At 40.3% G+C, this 23807-nt stretch overlaps 1 protein-coding gene across 1 annotated transcript in view; it reads left to right on the top strand.

Moving 5' to 3' along the window:
- Positions 1–23807, top strand: part of CUBN (cubilin) — a 139914-nt gene that overhangs the window by 46369 nt on the left and 69738 nt on the right. The window contains exons 28-30 of the mRNA XM_042888520.1: positions 1034–1221; positions 13616–13775; positions 22401–22582. Coding sequence (XP_042744454.1) covers positions 1034–1221; positions 13616–13775; positions 22401–22582 — 530 coding nt within the window. The remainder of the gene's footprint in view (positions 1–1033; positions 1222–13615; positions 13776–22400; positions 22583–23807) is intronic.

Below are 23807 nucleotides of genomic sequence, written 5' to 3'. Positions count from 1 at the left end.
CTCTTAAAAACACAGACCTTACTGCTCTGTAAATCACTTGGAAAGAATCAAAAAAATGTGCAGAAGGTAGGTGTATTATTCCCCTTGACCGACAATAGAAGTTTCTTGCAAGTGAATCTCAGCTATTTCTGTTGTTCAAACACTGCAGATTTGCTGTGCAAGGCAAGCAGCCTATCCTGCCTCCTGCCCACATCTCTGCACATCACTCTGGTCTACTCCCAGCACACGCTGTATACTGTCTTAAGATGACAGATCGCTCATGTTGACGTTTTCTGTCTTCAGTGGAAGTTGGGTTCAGGAAGACAAAGCTCACTGACCCAGTGCCACAGCTGTCATTCCACTTTTTGTCTAGCATAGTTCATTTTTTCTTTTTTCTGCCTTTCAAGGAAAGCTCATTATTCCAGGTGTGTGCCCAGTTTTTCTGCTCGGCTGTTATTGTATGACTTGAAATTAAAATCACAACTTTTGAAAGACTTTCATACCCACTTCATATTCCTGGGGCTAGCAAATCCAATATAAGCACTATAGTTTCCATTTGCTGATTTAGCAACTGGATTCTTGTTTTTTCTTCTAGTTTGCTAAAATAAACCATTTTAAGTCATCAGGCAAACTTTGTTGAGCACCGTTCCTCAAAACTGTTTCAAAATGATGAGGCAAATTTAGATCATTAGTTAAAATAATAATAATGCAAGAAACCATGCATTGGAACCATGCATTTGGAACTTAAGAAAAGAGGCCCCCCAAAAATCTTTACTACAGTACAAAAATTGGTGGATGTGTCTGCAAACATCAGGAAGAAAAACCATAGCAGAGATGAAAAATTCAAGTTTGGAAAGCCTTTTTTTTTTTTTCTTCTCTCAGATCAGATATAGTACGTCCTTCAATAGGTAACAACTCCCTTTTTGTCTGTTATCTTCTCTCTGATCTCTGAATAAAAATACTTCTTACATTGTAGTGGTATCAGTAATTTCAAGTACTTGTTTGTTTTCAGATGCTGCAAATATAATTTATCACCTTTTTTTTTTTTTTTTAGTTTGCCACGAAGTGCTCACTGTTAACCGAAGCTATGGTGTATTGGAAAGTTTAAATTTTCCAAATAATTACCCATTGACGGAGCATTGCAGCTGGACTATTCAAGCCACAAAGGGGAATACGCTCAGCTATAGCTTCACAGCCTTTGATGTAGAAGATAGACCTAACTGTGACCGTGACTACTTGAAGGTATGTACTCAGATGCTAGAAACCAGAATAAAAGAAAAAAACCACCACCACCAAGAAAGATGCGTAAGATTGGAGTAAATTTATCCTACTGAAATTTAGACATTAAAGCCCAATTGTGTAGTCCAAATGTTTTCTCCCTGTTTCCTCTGAGGAGGCAGGTAAGCACTGACAGAGATTAATTCATCCTACCTTGAGACAGATGCCTGCAACACGGAGGACACTTCACTGTGCAAGTGCCTAGATTTGCTACAGAGGGTCTCAATAGTATCACCTTAGATGAGGTGCACCATTTTACATGGCTAAAGTAATATGGCATGACTTATGTAAACAAGTGGAAGAAATTCTGATGAATGATGACAAAAAGACAATGGGCCCAGTTTTTTTTCTTGGTTTTATCTGAAAAGTAGTGGGCAATGTTCAGAAGTTTTAAAGTGTTTTATTTCTATAGTTTTTAAAAGGGAGTTTTTCTGTCTCCTGTATATATTTGTCTTTTCATAGTTACTGTCTTGCTTTAAAGGGCCTGAAAGGAATTGAACTTACAAAAAATAAGTTTTAGCTAAATGAAACAATCCAGTCAAGCTGAAGCCAAGTGACTTTTATTTTCAGTTCCTATAATATTTCTAGGACAACTAAAAAGATATTTCTCGAAGTACTGTACTTCATACAAGAGAAATGGAGTAGCCATTATCATGGAGGGTTATAATCTGCTTACAATTTTGGTGTTTGCTGAAATAATCAATTATTCAGATCCTACCCTTGTACAGGATGCCAGCACACAATCCCTGTGCTCTACTTAGGTTTTGCACAAGAGGAATTGAAATGTAGAGACGTGTTAGAGGAGGCTACTTACAGCCAAGGACTGGAAAAGGAACAGTGCCCACATTTATGGAGTTACTTAGTACCCTGGACTGTTGCAGCAGGCCAAACAACAGCCCTGGTGTTGGGCTAATGTACTCCCTCTAGACTTCTTCCTTCACTCCCCATGCCTCTGTATGCCAGCTTTCACAGCTCAGAAATCAGTAACAAACTGGCAAAAAAAAGTGGTGTTCTTCCAGATTTATTCTGGTTTTGGCCAGGAATTGAAAGAAATAATAGACATACAAAGAAAATAAACAAGGGAGCACTGTATTTATACTGAGAGCTAGCAGAAGTTAAACTATGGCTCAATTTTGCGAGCGAAAATGAAAAAGTGGAGCCAAATGGAGAGGACAGTGCTAGTCTCCAGATGCCTAAGCCCTTGAACCGTGAAAGGCAGGAGCCCTGTACACAGTAGCCAGCCAGTGAAGAGCAACGGGCTTGCCAGAAGACACTATTCTAGATGTAAGTCAAGGCTGGAGGAATAGTGCCAGAGGCAAGGACCTGATCCAAAGCACTTAAAGGAACAGAAATAAAACATATCGGAGGGAGTAGACGGAGAGCAGAAAAGTACTTGTACTTCTTTGTTCTAACAATTCTTCATCGTTTCCAATCAAAGAAAATACAGACAAAGAGGTATAAAGAGGAAAACTCAAGGGAAAAGCAGTCGTGGAAGAATGTAAGAAGGCTTTAATTTGCAATTCATATCACATTATTTGCAGGAGTCCTTCTCCAAATGCCATTAAGAAATACTACTTGGAAAAATGTTCTCATTTGGTTCTTGCGTGCTGGACAAATATGTGCCATAGTGTTTAAAAAAAAAAAAAAAAAAAAAAAGGAGAACAAGGTTGAACCAGCCAGGGGACTGAATGGTATTTGCTCTCACCCTGTGTTGCAAAAGGCTGTGGAGTACTCTGTGGTATAGGGGAAAGGGGGAAATCATCTGGAATAAATGTGCAGTTGACTTTCTCAGCAGTCTGCAGATATTTAGGACTTCTCTGTCTGAAATCCATACGGGATCTGACTCTGCTGCAAATTAGAAAAAAAAAAAAAAGTTAATAAAAAATCCCAGTAAACTCATAGCTGTTTGGCTGAGATAAAATTACTTTTCTGCCACATGGTAGTTTTGAAATTTGTTTATTGCAAAGAGGCCTAAGAGGGAAAAGATCTGATTCTCTGACTGGAACACTGGGGAAACAGAGGTATAATCTGTTCCCTGTGGTCCAAGTGGGTGGTGTCTGAACCAGAGCCTTTCACCCTTTTCTTGGAGGAAATTGTAAGCTTCTGCTCAGGCAATTTTCATATTGCTTCACTCACAGAACTGAGTGCTGATCAGGTGCTCTCTTTCCTTGAGGGCTTTTCAGGTATCTCTTTTCCCACCTCCCTTTCCACCCCAACCCTTCACAGTAGGTCGCAACACCCTATACCTGCTTCTTAGCCCCAACAGTAACAACCTGGTGAACCATGGCCGGCAGCAGTGACAACATCTGCTAATATTTGCGAGGAGGTTAGTGACTGGAAGGACAAGGGCAAGCTGTTGTGTTGGATGTGGCGGCAAAGGAATTAAGGGAAAGAAATGAGTGATACAAGAAGACAAGATGAAATGCTGCAGTGGTGTTACTGCAGAGAATTGACCTGCCTGAACAGAGTACAATCAAGGAATGGCAGTTGCAAAAGAAAACAAAGAGCAAACCTGCTTTTAAGTCAGTGGGGAAAAAAAGGTTTAATGCATGTGGACTTATTTTTATGACATCATTAGTGTATCAACTAGAACTCCAATTTTTTTGAAACCTTTCTAAGTTCTGAAGGCAAAAATTTTGGTGCTTGGTAGGGAAAGATGCATTCCTGGTTCTCCTGGCTCAGACAGTGTGGGTTGGTCCCAATCTCCACCCTGGAAAAGGGTTTGCATTTAGTTGTGGCTTATGTTTCTGACCCATACCCACATGCACTATAAGAGAAGAGTATTTTGCCTCGTGATTAATTCACTCTGATGCACATAGGAGACAATCATATGCTCTTTGCTCCCTGGCTTAGTCCACGTATGAGTCAGAAATTAAATGTGTAGAAAAATGACAAAACCAAAAGTTCTGACACACAGATATTCCTAGTGGCTGGCAGTTACCAAAGATGTTATCATCACATAGAGCAAATAGCTGCTTCAAATAAGAGGTGAAGAACGAGATGGACTTCCGAAAGATGTCTGGTATTCCAGAGTGAAATGCAGTCAGAGCAGTGCATTGAGAAATCAGCCATGTGTTGCATTACCTATTTCCCATACTCCTTTAATCGTGGGATGCTTCTTGTGAGCCAGCCTGCCTTCAGCAGCTGCTGGCCGGCATTACTCATGGTGGGCAGCATTTCTTTTTGGCAGGGAGCCTTGGTCGAGCCTGGGCCAGGCCTGCATTGCCACTGCCGCAGCACATGCGTGGATTTATGCCTGCACCAGGTAGGAAGGAGCAAGCCGTGTCCTTCCAACTTAGTGACAATTTTCTGCCCTTGTTCTTAGGTGCCAGAAATTGAGGAGAGAGGCTAAACTGCAGACTTTGGTAATGGTTGCTGATAGCATTTTCTCAACAACTGAGCAGTGGGCTATGTATCATGGCCTGTCAGAGGATGTTGGCACATGGCTGGTAATGCTCACAGGAGGCCTAGGATTTTTTAAAGAACCTTATAGTGAAATTTCAAGAATAGATGATGAATTGCTTGTGACAAAGACTTTGCATAAGTGGCAATGATAAGATACAAGGCATGTTGAATAGAAGACTATTTCTTTGTGATGTTGGACTAACTGTAATTAGATTGGATGCTCTTTAAATTACATTGCATTCTGTGGCTTGGCTTAATAACCTAACATTAGTCTTTCTAGTGGAGTCATCAAGCTGAAGTCAGTGAGATATTGCAGAAAATGATACAGAAATGTCATTCCTTCCTTTACGCTCACCAGGTTATTAACTGAACAAGCATGCATTTAGCCCCTCCATCTTTAATGATGAATTACCTTCTTATTTAATACGATAGAACATAATCTCCAAAGAAACAAATCTTTTTTATAAATAAGAAGATAGTAATGTTACTGCCTGAAGGTCAGAGTTTTGCAGTAGGATTGAAATTTATTCCCTTCTTACTCAAGGAAAATATTTCAAAACCACCAATTTTCCAGTCTGTCACTGACAACTTCCCTCTAGGTTTTTCTGCTCACAACATGAAACCTTCCCTGGAAGTCCAGTCTGTTAGGTATCTGCTTTTATAAGCACGGGGAAGGCTTTGCCCATTCTTATGTAAGACGCCACCAGCCTGATAAGCAGACAGTAAAATGTTGTGTGGCAAGACAAGTTTCAGAGCTGTCTAATTCTCAGCCCTTTGGCTTGTGCAGCACATTAGTGTATGATAAGGATGGAATTACCATTAACCCAAAGGAATTATTGTTGAATTAATGCAAAAACACATCTTATGGGACAACTGTCTGCCTGATAACCATAGTGGCCTTTCTTCTGATGCAGGGCAGGACATTATTCCTCTTTGGAATAAAGTGCTTCCATGCTTCTTCACTGCCAGTCCACTTAAGCAGTCTGGAGTGATTAGCCTTGAGTGGTTAAAATATCATTGCATCCTTTAGATATAGATATTATCAAATGAGTGCAGTAATTAACATGGCATCTGCTCCTGACGACTACTTCATTTCCTTCTGGTGGTAACAGGATGTGTCCTTGTTTTTTTTTCTTCTACAGCAGCATTCCAAGGATGTGCCATAACATCCTTTTTCTCCATCTGGGAGTAATGTATTAGATAATTGCTGCTTGTGTTCAGTTGGTCATCCTCTTTTGCTATTGACTTATCGTGGAGGGGGGAAAAAAAAAGCTTACTCTTATCTAGTTTTGCTCTCTTCTTTACTTGTTAGTAAATTAGTAAATATACTTAAACCATATTAGGAGTTGATCATTATTACATTTATGACTGTGTCTTTTCAAAGTGCTGCAGGAATTCTCCAAGCACAGAGAGTGGCATTGCTTGTGGCCATGCATTGATTTACAAAATGTCACCGGTAGTACATCACCCTGGGGAAGCAGACGATATATTAAATATACTCATCCAGGCTCTGTATGCAGACATCAAATTACAGCCTGCTGGCCAGCTAGCAGTGATATCCATTAATGCATAACCATGCAAGCTGGCAGCAGGCCAGCCCTTTTCCAGAGTTCCTTCAGGGGTCTGTAAGCTTCCACCAAACATTTTTCAGTGTGAGATAATTAGGGTGAAAGTGACAGCTGTCAGGTCTCTGTGGCAGGGCTCACCACTGGTGCACAGGGAAATCCTAGCCCTTGCACTGATTTTCACTGGACAGTCATGAAAAGGAGAATGCAGGGCTGAAAAGCTGCTTGCCATGTACAAGACTGGCTCAGGACTGAGGAAGATTTTTGTTTTCCTATTTGCCTGTGTTGCAAGAATTGAAGTACTATTTGGCTCAGCTGCTTGAAAGGTTACTGAGAAGCAGATAGGAGGAAAAAAAAAAAAACAAAACCAAAAAACCACCCCAACCCAGCAAGGCTGCTAAATTTGTCAGTGTTGAAAGGGTTGCATGATGCCTGTAGGAGCCTCAGATGACAAGAAGCACGAGTGGCACAGGAAGGAGCAGAAACCCTGCTCTGGGCCTCACAAAATGAGTCAGATTCATGGGCTCTGCTCTCCACGCCCTGCCAGCTCAGAGCAATGTGACATGGCCTGTAAACTTCAGGAAGAAGTGCTGTACAGTAAAGTGACTGTGAAATACTAGCACATGCAGCTGATGCCCCTTGCTGGGAAAATGGCACCTGGGACTCATCTCATTGCTTCTGGATTCTCGTCTCTTCTGTTCAACCCTTGTCCTCCAAATTTTGCTAGAAAGCCTGGCCAGTGAGCAAGGCTATCAGTGCAGTGAAGGGGCTTCCCCCTGAGCACAAACATCATGGTACAAAGTGACATGGTGGCAGAAGAAACCCCACCTGGCCTGGTCAAAGCTTTGCCTCACCACGGGAAGCACCTAGACAAGTGAGGAAAAAACCTACTAGACTCTGGGCAAGGTCTTCTCCCTTTCTTTATATCTGTTCCCATAAGTAGGTGGTGGTGGTTTTTTTTTTTTTTTGGTTGGGTTTTTTTTGTTTGTTCGTTTTGTTTTGTTTTTTTAAGTATAATGGGAAGGAGCATTTCTCTTTTTCTGCATCTTCATTTGCAACTTTTCTCCACTGCCGTAGTTACACATGATGCAGATTTTCTGAAATGGGGATTCCCGGAGAGGGTCTCTTCCTCTGGCTGTGTCAGCATGATGCTGCTGCTTGTGCTGATAGTTTGATTCATGTAGGTTAGCAAAGCATGTGAGGATCATTCTGCCCATCCGCCTGGGCTTTTCAATGTCCCAAGCTCTGTAGCAGTGCCCTGCCCTCACCATGGGTGACTTTTCACTGCAGGGGAACCTTCCTGACTTCTAAGCTATTGAGGAAAGCAGACGCAGGATCAAAATAGCCATAGCCTTGTGACCAGGCATTTGTAGTCCCATTGCAACATGGGCACTGACCCTGAGCAGCCTGGGGTCAGCAAGGCACTGCTATGTTTTGGCTCATCCTGTGTGCTCAGTGAGGCTGCAGGACTGCCCCACTGCAGCTCACTGGGGCCTCTCTGTCCAGCCAGCATGGCAGTAGGGATGAGGTGCTTGCCTAGCACAGGCTTTAGGATTTGAAATATCATGCTGAACAAATGAAGTCTAAAGTGCGGGTCTTGGGTTTGACTGATTGGCTGTGCGTCTCCTAGGCATTCCTTTCTCAAACTGCAATTGCTTCCTTCTATGATATCTAGACCAATTTTACAATTTCATCCCAAGAAGCACCCTACATTTCTTCCATTCTTATAAGAAGCTCAAAGCCTTGTTGACAATAGTTGTTATTTCTGCAAATGATATGAAAATAAGTATTTCTTAGAAAGATGGAAATAAGCAGATTTGCCTGCAGTTAGAAATTTTTGTTCCTTCTGAGGAGGTAGAAAACAGTAATGTAAGAGGTGACAATTTCTTTAAAAAATGTCACTGCAGTGCAATGTGGAATTTAACCCTGCCTGAAATTTTCAAAGGGCTCTGTGTACTTCAGGCTCAAGTCACAAGAGAAAACATAGATACAACTCTTACTCTCATAAAACTAGACATTTACATGTTTTCATGTATTAGTTCAATCCCAAAGTGATTAAGCAGTGTGCTTATTATATCTGCTGAAGCACAATTTCAAACTATTATACTATGGAAGAAAATGGTTGATTAGTGAAAGAAGGGTGTCTGTTCGGAGGCAAGGAAGTTGCCTGCAGTTGAGCAAGGAGTTTTATCTAGGGTCATCCAGGACGTAAACATGCTTAAATAGTCATATTGAAACATTATTTAGGAAGAGTTCTTAGGAAGGGTTTTTTTTTCTACTGGTAATTATGAACACCTTTCATCATCCAAATGCAAACGTAGCCTTCTGTCATTCTCCTGTTTGTACAGAAATAAGAAGGCTCCACCTATTACATCACTGGAAGTTGTAAACTGGCTTTGTTTCTGTGAAAACTGTTTCTGGGGTGCCAAGCCAGAGCAATGTGCCACATCTTGCAGCATTAGTTTCCCTTTTTCTCGGGCTGACAGGCCTGCTTGTACACTCAAGCTTGTATTACACTGTTTCTTCTCAAAGGAAATGTGCTGCATGGAAATGGATTGTTTTTATTTGTGTTGATTCTTAACTTTTAGTGGTCTTTCTGAATGATGATTATATTGTCTGGTTTTTACATCATTTTGTTTTCTGGAAACAGATTTGTTGTGCTGTCATCTCAACTTTCTTCTCAAAAAACTACCCATGCATGAAGAGCTGCCACCTGTAATCACTGCCTGTAATATTTAGATCAGTTGAAACAATCCCATGACAGGTTTCCCACTTCTGAGAGAAAAGGGATGTTAGCATGTGACAGAACAACTCCTTGAGCGTGTCTCTGGGTGCCCCTGTGGTCAGTGGGACAGTTGTAGTCATGCCGGACTGATCCCAGATGCAAACCCCTTTCCTGAATTCTGCAAAGTCTGCTCCAGACCTGTTGCAGCTAATTCTTGTACAAAAGCTTTTAAGACTACGAGCAATGTGTATCGAGACTCCAACTGACAGGATAATTGATGCAATTATTCACAATTATGCAACAAATTAATGACATCTGGCAATACCAATATTGACAATATATAATAGAATTACCTGTTAGTAATAGAATTATTGACAATAAAATTGAGAACTGTTGGCATTAATAGGATGGCTTATACCTTCATGTGAAACTGAAAGTTTGCCTTTGAGCCTGCCATCTGGATCAAGACTAGGGCTTGTGCCTAACAAATGTTACTGAGTAGATTTTTACTGCAGCAGAATAGGCTGGAAGTTTTCCTTTATAATAATTTTTTGATGAAGAAAATATCCCTTTTGACAAAAATATAATCATCTAAAGCAACATTAAAATTTTGCCCTAAGAAAAGCCAGTATTCCGTTAGGATCATTGAGTATATGGAGCCCCACGGTCTGCTATGATCTACGATCTGCCGGTGTCACTTTGCAAGAGGAAATAAGCTTGACGAGGCTTTTGGCTAGCAAAATATTTCCTTTTTGTGTATGCCCAAATGAAAGCCTTCAGAGTTTCTGTCCTTCCATTTGTTTTCTTTTTTCCATGCAGCACAAGCTCCATTTTTCAGTAAGCTCTGCTCTTGAGCCCTTATTTCAGTTCTGGCAGTGAACTCCTCTGATGTAGTTCACGCTGCTTTGCTCCTCCAAAGAGAGGTGAGTAGCTCTAGCCTTCAGGACATCATTGCTGGTGTTGATGACGTGCTTCCAAGCTAAAAGTCAGAAAGCCAGTAATCCACTGGTGACCATGGAGCCTCCTTAGGGAGCTGACCACACTGAGCATTTCCTGCAGCCTAGGCTAGCTGCTCAGCTCCAAAGCAGATAGCTTTCATCAGCCACCTCGCTGCAGGGCAGTCCTTCAGCTTTCAGCCCTTAGGGTGTGGGCAGCTCCCCCACACACTCAGTGTCAGCTAGCTCTTGGGCAGCCTAATAAGGAGCTTTACATAGCAATTGTTGACCTATGCCTAATGACACATCTGAAGGTACCTCAGCGCTGCCTAGACCTGGTGCTGCTGATGGGATGTAGCACTCGTGCTGCTGGGCAGCTTTTGAATGAAGGGAGCAGGGGAAGGGAAGCTTCCATATTTTGCCATGCTAAGGATCTTAAACAGTGCTGCAATTGTTTGCAGATTTTGCTTGCTGTATAATCTGCCAAAATCTTCATGAAGCTCTTGGATTTTGTGATGGATTCTAGAAGGTCTGAGCAAATAAATTACAAAACAGATATCCACGCAGAAAGGAAGCAAGCAAATTCTTCCTAGTAAGCAGCTGGGTGGGAGCCTGCTCCCCAGTTCCTGGAGTCAGCGTGCTGCTGGAGGGGCCAACAAACTGCTCTGAAATGCAACCATCCTGCACAGATTGAGGGAGTGCTGTGCCTCATATGAGGGAAGAATTGTCTTCAACATGCAGCAGTTCAGGGTGGCATAGCTGACAAGGTTGGCCCTTACACGAGAAACACTATCTCTGAGATGCAGAGAGAAATCATGGCTTGTGAGATCCGTGTTCAGCTTTGGTTTCACTTGCCGATATTTCTGTGAGAGCAAGATGTGGTTTTAGAAGTTCAGAATGCTTTGTGAAACCACGCAGCTGTTCCCTTCATTTATAAGTGAAAGACAGCTTGAAAAAAAGTGCTGTAATTCTAGCAGTGGTGGCTCTGCCCCTCTCAATGAGTTACAGCTGGGCGGGCTCTCATGTTTCCTGTGAAACACCGCGTTGAACCCAGACCACGGGGCAGCACTGTGTGAAGGGATTGCCATAGAAACCATTATTTGTGTCTTGAAAAAACACTGGTTGTTTTCAGGGGAAATTACATAGAAATGTGATGTTCGCTATCAGATTAAAAATAACAGTTCCTTGACAAATCAAAGTTACAGGAGGCTTATAAAGCTCTTTTTTGTTTTGATTTGAAAGTTTCTGGGTATGACTTAGTCCATAGTTCTATATCAGTTGGTTTGTTTTTTTTTCTTTTTCATTGGAACCACTAAAGCTAACGGCTGATTGTTGCATACTTGTCTTTTTGCTTCTCATTTGGAGCTTGGATTCATGATCTCCACATTGATTCGTTCTTCCCCATTCACGTTTTTCTGGTGTAAGATTTCTATGGCTTGAAGCCATAGAAATATGAGTAGTATATACCACAAGACTGTCAAAGGAAGTAGTACTATTAGAAAGCTAATTGGATCTGACTATATTTCATTTTGCTGAACTTAAGCCATAAAAGAATGTGCGAAGCCCTCAGCGTGGCTTGGAAGAAGGTCATAACTATAATGCTGGGTGTGGGACAGCTCTGTTTGTCAGGCTTTGCATTTGGGAAGAATACAGATGGATTCAACTTTTTACCATCTAATATTTAAGACAACTTTGTATCTGATCCTTAGCACATCCAATCAGGTCTTTCTGAGAGCTACCAGAAGTTGGTCTGTAAGCAGAAGCTTTAAATCTTTTCTGATTTCACCCAGTGACAGTTCTCAAGTTCCAATACGTTTCTCATGCTCTGGGCATTTCATGATATCAGAAGATTGAAAATGGAAAAAAAAATTCACGTTCACCAGCCATAAAGTAAGCCGTGGAATATTACCATAGAACTATTCCAGCAACCTGCCCCTAACTTCTGGCTGAACTACAACCAATTTATTTTTTATTAAAAAAAAAAAAGATTTTCAAACTTGACTGTCAGCTCAAGGATTTGAAATCACTTGAGTAGATTTCTGGCTCTAACTATGTCTGAACTCAGCACAAGGTTTCTGACAGTTCTGCGAGCCCAGCGTTGAGAGCAGAAGAGTCAAGGGCTTCGTTACTGATTACCATGTGTGAGTGCTAGAAAATGTGTAAAATTAGTAGCTAGCGTGGTTAATCAGTATTCACTGTAGTATCATACTCCTGTAATATCAGTAGTCAGCGTAGGGGAGTTGTTAGTTTAATTAGAGGTATTTGGAAAAGAGATTTGAATAACAAAAAACAAGGATAAATAAATCTTGGCTGTCTTCCTTGAGTTCGTAGGTTTGAATTCTTTGCATGGGGAGAATTTTAGGGTGATGGCTTCAGAACAAGGAAATTTTTTTGTTGAAATTCATAAAGAAAACATGCAAAAAATTCACACTGAGAATGTTCAGATATGGTTTCCATGTCAGTAATTTGCTGGATTGTGTTAGGAGGATGCATGCTCTTCTGTGAGACAGAAGATCAGATGAATTGGGACAAAGTGATAAGAAAGCATGAGAGTTTCCGTCTAGTCAGAACTAGACTGTTATTCTAAACTATCAGAATCATTGTAACGTAACAAGAAATAGTAAACCCACTGGTAACCTGATATCATAAGTCAAATTCAATATAGTTACATCTAATTTCTACCAGGTTTGTAACCCTTGCATATCTTTCTCTCTGAATAAAGATACTGAGTATTACAATATTTGGTGTAGAACTAAGATACATGTTCAGTGTGATTTACTGAACATGAAAAAGACACACCAAGAGGATAGGACAGAGCCTTTAAAAGCATTTGGAGACAACTGATGAGGCTCTGAGCACCCACTCCCACTCTATCAAAACATGTTTTAAGTATTTTTGTTTAAGTGTGAGTATATAACTAACTTCAGTTTTCAAGATTTAAATGATGTAAATACAGGATTCTTTTTTAATTTTTTAGTGTTAATGTTTTAAGAGTAGGATGGAGAGATTCTCATCTGTGCTTTAGGCTGGCTACATCAGCCAACACCCTGACTGTCAAAATGCTGTCCTGTACAACATGACTTCCAGATAAAATACATAGTGTTTCTCGGTACAGAAGTTCAGAAATCATTATTCAGTCCACTTCTCCTCCAAAGCAGGACACTGGTTGTATGATCATAACACAGTAAGCAAACGTGTGTAATGTTTACTTTGAGGTTTTTGAGGATTCATTTTACTTTTTGTTTTCAGTTTTTCATCACTGTTCCAGGAGGCTCTGGTGATGCCACCTGCTTGGTATACTCCATCATTTCCTAGGGAAATCATCTGAGTGCATTAAAGAGATAAAGGTATAATATGAGTTATCACTGAAGGGTTTGGAGGCACTGGGAGTATTAGATGCATAGTCAAATTGGAACCCAGGACATCTTCCTTTTTTTTTTTTTTTTTTTTATGTCAGTTTATTGCCTGCTGTTCGTTTCATTCTTCCCCAGTAACCTCAATACATACCAAAACAGAAACAGGAAAACCTTCCTACTTTGCTCACTGTGTAGCCAGGTTTTAAAACATATTGTGGTTACTTTCGATCAGTGTTGCATTCAAATCACTTGTGTTGCTCTGTAAGAGTGGCCAGTGTCAGAAGCTAAGCTTCATCACTTTCTTTGCCATCCTGTACACTAAGAACTGAGAAGCCGTTTTTACTCACTTGGGTATTCTTTGTTTCATTTCAGCTCTATGATGGGCTTGATGTACAGTCCAACCTGATAGGGACTTTCTGTGGACAGTCTCTTCCACCAGCAGGGAACACCACAGGCACCAGTCTTCATGTGGAATTTTACTCTGATGGACTGCAAGCTAGAAGTGGGTTCCAAATGCTGTGGCATATTAATGGTAAGTTAATCAGGCTTCCTCTACAGAAGTGTTTTCTTCCACTCGTGGGTAGGTGAGTTTCAGCTTATGCCTCTCCACTGCCAGCTAAGTAGAAATAATCTGTTACAGCATTGAAAGCATCGCATTTCCTTATAATTGCTTCAATAATTTTCCTGTGAATGTTTCTGCACATGCACACCTTTTGAAGATCACACGATCACAGGCTAGTAGCAGAATACTTTGCATCTGCAGAAGAGTCACAGGGATGAGGAGCATCTGCAGAAGTGCAGTGCTGAAAAGGAGATTTACTCTATTAATGGGAGATATTAAAGGACATAGTACTATTAAAGGAGATATTACTCTATTAGCAGGCTACTTGGGCTTTCTAATGGGAAACACTCAACTCTGCTTGCCTGATTTCTGTAGATTTGTTTTTCCAGTGCAGACTTCTCTGGTTTGCTTTACTGGTGCTGTTTTTTTGATCAGGGTGTTCACTTCCAGTTCTCCCTTCACTCTGCTCCCCTCTTTTCTGTGCATGAAATAACATTGGCCAGGATGTGCTTTGGATGTTTTTTTTTCCTCTTGTGTTTGTGTGTCACAAAGAGTGTTGCAGGCCTTGTTAAATAGCAAGCATACATGCCAATTATAAACCAATCTGTTAATGATCGTACGACTGCAAAGTATGTTTGCAATTTCTTTGTAAATTAGGCTTCAGATGTTATTTTTTCACTCTGCTTGTTTAATGGCAATCTTGGACTGTAACAAGATTAAATCATATGCCATTGTATATCCCCTCAAAGAGGATCCAACCCCTAAAATAATTAAATAGCCACAGTTACCCTGTCTTGCCTAATCAGTTCACACCATTCAACTTTGACAGCATTGTAATGCAGCTGAAATCGGCTGCAGAGGCCCCACTGTGGGTTGCTGAGGTGTAGGGCATGTATACATTGCTTGAATAGGAGCTCCTCTGTGCTGCCAGGGAGTGCTGGAGCTCCCGGGCTCCCAGAGCACTATCTGACTAGACAGTGCTGTTTGGCATTCAGTGGGGGTCAGGGAGCATTTCTGGGCAATGGAGGGCCATAAGCAGGAGGAATGTGATGTGTGGCAGGAGCCAGCAGGGGAAGTGCTGCAGCACAAAGGTACGTTCTTGTGCTTCGAGCTGATGTCATCCTGGGACTACACAAAAGAAGAAAAAGTGGGGGCTTTTATGCACAGAGCCAGATGACATCAGCTCTATACAGTAACCATGGTTCTGGGTTAACTTGCTTTTCTAAAGCTCTTAGAGCTTTCCAAAATCTGTCTGCGTAGTAAGAACTCTTTTGCTTTCCCTTCACCTCCCCCACACAGTCATTTCCCGGACTCTCCCACCTCCCACATTCCCTTTCTGCACTGACACATTCAACTTTTCTGTCAGCCAGCACTGCCCCTCTCTGAGCTCCTGGACACGAAACTGCATGCTGTGCAGAGCCCAGCCTGCTAATATGGGGCTGTGCCTGAGCAGCAGAGCAGGATGTATAGGATCAGATAGGGCTGGCTCCCAGGGAATGTCACTGCTAGCTCTGAACGTCACAGCTGTGACTCCTGACAGCCTGTAATATGAGTGCAAGTTCTTCCACAGACGACCACAGTCATTCTCTTTCTGTATGTTGTAGGCACTTCCATTTTTTTCTAGATTGGTGACATGCACAAATGTGGGTAGCCCTCTTACCCTTGGTGTCTGTGTTATCAGAGCATATACTGCTACCATGGGCTGGATAAAATTAGATATGTTGCTGTGGTCTGGGTGCAATGCTCACTTCTCCCTTGTGAATATCTTTTAAATGTACAAAATCCTCAGCAAAGAATGTCTCTTAGTGTAGAGGAACTCAGCAGGAGATGCTGCTTTCAGCTGGGAATTTCATAGCGAAGCATTCAGGTTCCTTCTTTGAGAGCAAATTCATAAGAAAAGCTAAACATGGTCTGCTAACGTCTCACCTAACAATATGATGGCTACATATATATATATATATGCTAAGAGGAGAGTTTTGCTTCTGCTCAAACGACAAATGTATACTCTAGAGTTCAAGCTCCCGTAAACTATTTCTCAGGCTGTTCATATGCTCCTTAACTGGCAGCTGTGAAGCATCTAAGAGAAATATATCAACGACATTCACATTCTTTGGTGATCAAAGAGAGCAGCAGTTGGGTTTGCCACCATGGGTCTAATACAGTTCACTTCAGACATTCTTTCTGGTAGCTTTGCTGGGAGTTATGAAGTGATTTGAAAAGCTGAAAGACTGCATCAAGAACTGGCATGAGGAGCCCAAGCTGACATGCATAGCATGAATTTGAGATGTTTTGAACTGAAACATTTGCATCTTTTCAGTTGCTGACTTGGGCTGCTGAAGGAAACCTAGTCTGTAGGCTTTCTCAAAGAGAGAATTTATCTTGTGGGAAAGCTGTTGTTTATGCTTTAAAGAGTCTTGTATCATTTTAACTTGCATGCAAAGTTATAGTGCAAATAAATGAATTTAAAAGTGTTTTTGGTTGTGTAATAACACTGTTCATCTAAATGCCTTTCAGTGATTAAGCTGCACTTACCAGAGAAAAGTTTGAATCTGCTAGGTGCTCATTCTTCTTCTGCTGTTTGTCAGGAAGCTTAATACAGGCAAATATATTTGAGGACACATATTGGCCCTCTGTGTAAGAACAAACTCTTGGTAACAATTTGGATGTAGCAAAGATGGCATACCAGTTGAATTGCTTTCCTTAAAAAAGTTCAGGAGGCCAAAAGGGCAGAGGTCTCTGAGTGCAAAATTACACCAGTGACAACTGTCACTATCTGAGAAGACACATATTTTCTAGACCCGTCACTTACCTTATTAAGCAATGTATGTGGAGGAGGGCTGCTTTATATATATGTGTTTCATTGGAAGCTTGCTTATTAGTCTGCTTCATTGTTAGTAAAACTTACAAATTTAATTGGCTCTTCTCAGTATAGTCAGAATATGTGTTTGCTATTCTGTTTTCTGTGGCACATTAATTCTCCCTCTAAAAAAGAAGCAAAGCACACTGCTGAGAGATGAATAATGTAGCTCCAAAGTATTGCTTTCTTCCTCTTGCCATCATCTTCTTTCAGTTGGATTTCCCTTGGGAGCCATGACTGATAGACAGGGTATGGAAAAATCCTCATTTGGTTTATGAGGAGAGCAGTTTTTGTTACACTGGGTCCATATTTTTGGAAGATGAAAACTATTAAAAAGAATGCAATAATTAAAGACTTTTTTTTAGTATATAGGGAGGCAAATTGTGAAATAGTTTGTAAGCTCTTCAGGGAAGCGCAACCGAAACAAATATTAGATTAAGATGCAGAAACCAGACATCCATTAGGATTGCTGGAGAGAATATTGCATTGCCGGTGGAGCTGATGCCCAGATTTCCTAAGCCTGAATTCTCACTCTATTTTTGATTCCTTATGCAGCCTTGGAAAATCAGCAGTAGTTCAGTTTTCAGGAATGGCTATTCCTTTTCAGTGTCTTTTCGTATCGCTTCAGATCTGAGATTCAAGGGGTCTGATTTTATCACGACTTGAACAATTCTTTTGAATTATAGGTGTGCTGTGTTCAGCTGGCTTTTTGTATCACAGTCTGGCTATTAAAAACATTGACATATTCTCTATAAGACATTGTGAGGAATTAATTTTTATTTCTTGAGCAAGCTGGCCCCTCCCCCTCTGGCTAATATATAATAATAAAAGCCGTTCTTTTTTATAAATGCATGTTGCTAAACTGTTCCATCAATGTCTGAAAGTTAGAAAATGGACTTCTTTTTGGAACGTTGAGCACTGGCGGCTGCTACAGAAACTGTGGCCATTCAGCATCTTGGGAGATTCCAAGCTTGTGTTTAAGTGTCTAAAAGTGTCTTTTAAGTCTCCAGGTCTCCAGAATTTTTCTTTATCCAATATCTTAGTGGTCTCAGATTGGGACATGTAGAAGAAAATATCAGAACTCAGGAGACTGATTTAAAAAGAAAAAAAATACTAGTGAAAACTATATAGGTAATTAACAAATTAGAAAGGAGAAAACAAACCAAAACTTTTTCTCACTTGAATTTTTACTTGCTAGCATAAACCTCCCCAAAAAACATTATCCTAGCTGCTCCACTGGATAATATTCTATAAAATAAATCTGCTCAAGAGAGCAAAAGGTTTCATAATCAAGTCCAAGTTATACTTCATACAAGTATTAGAGTAGAGCAGACAAATGTTCATACTAAATGCTCCTTGCAGCTAGAGTCAGTTAACATTTATTGAAGTATTTCAGTATGAGCACAGCAAATGGAACAATCCTGAAACCTTTCATTTCCCTAACTGACTTTAAAGAAACAGTGCCAGTTTACTTTAAGCTTTATGGGAGGGACTGTTCTAGAGTGTGGCTAAAATGTAGCTATGAATAAATCAGAAAACCTTGTGAATAATAGAGGTTTCCACAGATTACTACTTCTGTATTCAGCTATAATTATTTATGACAATTGGGATTCTTCTTTGGTTAATGAACACCATCTGCTAACCGAACAGGCAGTAATACAGAAAGCCATCTATAAATTACCTCTTGCACAATGTTCAACGACTGCTAAAATTTTAGCCAGAGGAAAGCAAAACCAGCAAATACATGTTTCCTGAGCTTTCTGTTTGTTGCCTGATGTCCTAGCAACTAACTACCAGGTTAGGGAGCTGTTTTAAGCATTTTTCAAGCGAATTCCAAGACCTTTACACTGCTAAAACATTCTCCCCCCCACACTTTTTTAAAGTTTAACTGCAAGGCAGAATTTTCCAAAATGACTGCAAGGAAAGCTGCACAAACTGAGCATATGCCATATGCAGTTCAGCTGCAAGAAAATTTTCCACAGTGCAGCTGTCCATATAGCTGTCCAGACACAGCAAGATCATGCAATTCTGTGCTGTGAAAAAACTTTTAAGTATGTTTCACTGCGATCTGAAGTTATGAGGCAATTTAGAGGTTCTGCCTTCTCATTTTTGTTTATCGCTATGCACTAAATTGTTTATTCCTTTGTTGCCATATACAGCAAAAGCTCCCTTCATTTGAATAAAAGCAAAATGTAATCTGACGTTTGCAGACAGATACAAATAGTGGGAGAAGGTTTGTGGTCGTTCACTGGTGATGCCGATGATGGAATGAGCTCTTAAACGCATAATCCTGGAGTATATGCATTTGTATTTATATACATGTGTAAATGTTTGTGCATATGCTTATCCTCACGCATATCTATTTGACCTGAACACCATGCAAATTAATATAATTTAATATCTTATCTGATAATTTTAGCTGTCAGCCAAGTAAGATTTCAGAGCATAAAATAAGCATCTCAAGGCAGGGAATACACAAATAGGTACTGCTAGTTTATATTTCTATAGTTGCTTGTATCTTTGATCAAGTCAAAGAAGGAGATAATGCTATGAGAACTTTGTGGCCAATGAAAATTGAAAGAGACTGAATAAAGCATGTAGCAAATTTCAAATACTTTTTTTTTTTTTTAATATCAATCCCTGATGTAGTTCTGTATTTTGTTAAAATCAATGAGCATCTATATTTCCAAAAAAAGCACAAGAGAACAGATTCTTATCCATGTAAGAGCAGAAACATGATGTATAGGCCTTTTGCCACCTGGCCAGAGAATTCTGGTATCACATTTTTGCTCTGGTGCAGAGGTTTCTGCTGTCATATGCAGGTCAGTCAGAATAGCTTAGGTGTGAAGTTCAGATGTTTGCAAAGAGTAATGAGTCCTTTTTTCAGGTGTTATTCAACAAATAGTTGGGCATAAGCTCAAGCAATTTCTGATTTGTTTGCAAACAATAAGGTCGGCAACATGAGTTCTGCATGTTCATTATAAGAAGTGACTCAACTGACCTCCACTTTCCTGGAGCACTTAAAAAGAAAACCTTTTCTGGGAATGCTAGTAGTTGGAAGAAAAGAAATGGCACATTGACAACAGTTTGACATTTTTATTCATGTGCTTCACTTGCTTCATCCATAGAATATCGATTGAATTCAGAGCAAGTATAAACCCTTCTGGAGAGGGAGCATGACTAATATGAATGCTACCTGCAAGGCTGCAGAAAAAGAACAGCCTGTGCCTTAAGCAGCAGCACACAAGTTTTCCACTCCTCTGAGACATTTTAGACTTAAATAAAAAACATGTCTTTGTGGCTATCAGGAAACTCTTAGTAGGAGAAGCTGAGTCATAACTGCCTGTTTAGTTCTAAAACATTCCCAGCTTTTTCAGGCTGATAAATAGCAACTGGCTTTGTTCTTGCTCGTTGAAAGTCCCCTCCTGCCCATCCCCACCCCGGGCAGCCCAGCCATGCAGCCTGCTTGCTGGGAAACCCTTCTGCTTCCCAGAGTGGATGGTGGCCTGCTCAGTGCTTCACAGTTTGCTCCTGCTGCTGAGGGAGGAGAATAGCTCATGCTGCAATTGTAGGACTCTCACCATACCCTTTTTTCCCCCAGTTGTAAAAGAAAACAACCAGTCAGAATTATAAAGCATCGTGTGCAGCAAGATGAGCAAAAAAGCTATCCTATAGGGTCACCTTCAGCCATGTACAGGCCTGTAGATAGCCATTGCTTAATTGCTGATGTTTAAAAGGAAATTTTCCTATTTGTGCTGGGTCTATGTTATGCAGCTGACATGCCTGAAAACATCTTCCACATACCTGTGGTTAGTTAGGTGGCCCTTTTGTTTAAAGCAGCCTCCTAATGTGTTCCTCTCTTTTGGAAGTACTGCTCTTTCCTCTCATAGATTGTATTTTGCAGTCCTAGAAAGCATCAGAGCCAAACCTGAGTTTTTATTGAGGAGCTGGAAGACTCCCATGCTAGAGGTGGTGGCAAATGCTGCCAGGGCCACCCTCTAACAACTGTGGTTTTATCACAGGAAGTGCTGAGAAACATATTTGTATTTAATTCAAGACCTTCATTTATAGCTTCCTGAAGGGGAGGGGAAAAAAATTAAAGAAAAAAAAAAAGGTGTTAAGGAGAGCAATCAGGACAGTGAAAACACCTTGTTCAAGTAGCAAATTATTTATATACTTCGTAGAGATTAGAGGAGTCTTAAAATTCTCTGTGGCTTAATTGAGCTTGATCAGAGGGATATTTTATTGGCTTTATGTTATAAAATGTCTCCTCTAACTAAAAGCTCTGGTACAGATCCTCTCTATCACTTCTTACATTCCACAATATTTGCTTCTGGGAATACGCAGCTCATGGTTTGTTACTTGGTTTTAGTAAATATTCTGGAGCTTTTTTGCTGTGTGACAGAAACTTCCCTCTGGAAATGAAGCCAAAGAGATTGATGGAATGTGGGCTTTTCTTACAAAGCTCAAGTGACTGTAAAATCTATGTTAGTAAAAGATTAGTGTCTAAATGAAGCACCTGGGGGCTTATGGTGTGAAGATGAACAAAACACTGCTACAAGACACAGTGACATACAATAAAATGAGACCAAATGCAAAATTACTTTCTGCATTTCATGAGTACACAGACACTCTATTGGCTTTTTTAAAAATGGTGTTTCATGATGAATGTTGCTGCCTTAAATTTGCCCTGAAACTGGAAAGGGCTGTTGTACCTTTCCACCCCACAGCCTCCCTCAGCTGGAGACTGGGTCAGTGAGAACATCTTCCCAGGAAACCAAATGAAAGGAGCCAAGCGCAACCATTTATATATATATATATAAAGCAATAATAAAACTGCAGCTTCAGGTGTTCAACTACTTTATGCTGTCAAATCAGGGTCTGCATTTGGTCTGTTTTATTTTTGCATTTGGTCCATTTTATTTTTGCATATATGTACATATATTCTTATTTTAATCTATCTCATAACATGCAGTAATTTAATCCCCCAAAGTGGCTGGAGTGTGGGATTGGTACAATAATTTCTTATCTGAAAAAAAAAAAAAAAAAAAAAAAAAAAAAACCAACCAAAAAGCCACCATAATTTTTCAAGTATGACGTGTCTTTACAATTGCATGGTTACAATTCAGTAAAAAATAACTTTAAATCCACCAAAAGTCAGAAGGACAATTCTGACAATTCACTGTGACTTGCCAGCTTGTAATCATGCTCAGTGGGCTAAGGGAAATTGCATTGTCTTTAATTTTATTAATTCGAAAGCAGTGGAAAATGGCATTTTTGCAACAATAGGAAGCCCTCCGCATGATAACTTAATTGGTGTATTAGTTGAGGTCAGTAACAGCTAGAGGTGAAACTAATTCAGCTTTTTAGAACCAATGAAACAATGCTAGAGGTTGATTAAAAAAAAAAAAAAAAAAAAAGTTTTTTTTTTTAAATTTTTTTTTTTTTTTTTTTTTTTAATCTATGTCTCTGTTCAGCTGTCAAAGAAAATACTTAGGTGAGAAGAATGGCAAAACAGAGGGTGAAGTGCTTACTGTACAGGATCTGCTAGCAGGCCCAGCGTGCAGTTCCTCAGTTTCTCCTTTCCAATAGACCTCAGTTCCTCTGACAGAGAGGGTCATCCAATCCGGTGCACACCCTCACGCAGGAAATTGGTGCTAATGTCTGTCCTCATTATGGAGCTGTCAGTGACATTTTCCAGAGCCCCTCACTGACAGGTTGCTTTGCTGTGTTATCAGGTTGTGGAGGAGAACTCTCTGGCCCTTCTGGTTCCTTTCACAGTCCTGGCTACCCCAACAGATATCCAAGCAACAGAGAATGCATCTGGTACATTCACACAACGCCTGGTAGCAGCATCCAAATCACCATTGAGGAATTTGACGTTGAATATCACCCAAACTGCGACTATGATGTTTTGGAGGTAAGAGTATTAGATTTAGTTCTCAAAAATACACAGGTAATGTACTTTTCTTTCTGGAGCAGATCACTCCAAGGACTGCAGGAACAGAAGAAACAGTCTAATGCAGTTTCTCCTTTCTGCTATGGTTAGAGTCCGCAGATATTGTCACAGAAGCTTGTTTTAAAGTGTTTTCTGAAATATTTTATGGAAATAGAAGCCATCATTTTGGACATAATGAACGAGTTAAAAAAAAATAAAATTAAGGGCTTCTATTGAAAACACATACAGAAAAAAATGATCACTGATCACGTTTTTGAAAGCTTTAAGTATATGCTGCCACAGCAAGAGGTAACACTGAGCAGAAAATGAGGGAAACCTGTCAACCTACTGCACTTACAGGTCTTTAGTAGTTGCTTTTGTCTTCTCATTAAGCATAAAGAGCCATCAAGTACTACTGTAAGTCTTGATTCTCTGTCAAAGCTGGGCTCTCTCTTTGCTGGCAGTTATATCTGAGCAGGGATCAGTTTTATTCCCAGAAAATCTGTGTCATGAGGGTGACCGACCACATGAAAACAGCTTTCTGTTGCTCATAACTCTGGAATGCTGACTGTTAACAATAAATGGAGCTAACAGGGCAGAAGCAAATGGTAAGAACAGATTAAAACCATGGGCTTTATGACAATGTCCCGCATCCCTTTTCTATGGCATCCAGCTTTACTGGATCAGGTGCTCTGATCTGATAAAACATTTTTATTTTTAATCTGTTTGCAGCTGAGATATCCTGTGACTTTTTGTGAGCCACACCCTGGATTTCATTCTTTCCATCAATCCTCCTTTTCCTCTTTTTTTCTTCATGTGGTAACTACTGATTTTCTATTTTGTAGCCAACAGTAACATTTTATTGTTTTTTGTCATGGAAACACACTAGCTTGTTTTTGTTCCAGTCCTTTTGAAAGCATCTCATTAATTAAACCAGCATAAAGGAGAAAAGAAATATACTCCTAGCTCTAATGAATTGGACTTTGACTAGTGCTTTTTATTTTGAAACTGTACAGAAAACTGTTGCTGAACAGCTAACAGTGTAAAGGAAACCCACAAAACTCAGATTCCCATTCATTATTCTTGCCCATTCTTAATTCTTTTAACCACCCAGCAGAAGTCAGCAGGGTTTATGTCAGAGCTGGGTTTGGTCTCCTTGCCCATGGTGTGCAGATGGCTCCAGGGAGCATCATGTGAGAGGCCAGTC

This window comes from Lagopus leucura, unplaced genomic scaffold (genome assembly GCF_019238085.1).
Source record: "Lagopus leucura isolate 7727_CA_CO unplaced genomic scaffold, USGS_WTPT01 Super-Scaffold_100157, whole genome shotgun sequence".
Classification (NCBI taxonomy): Eukaryota; Metazoa; Chordata; class Aves; order Galliformes; family Phasianidae; genus Lagopus; species Lagopus leucura.
The sequence above is the reverse complement of the archived record's forward strand: the minus strand, read 5'-3'. Positions and strand labels throughout refer to the sequence as shown.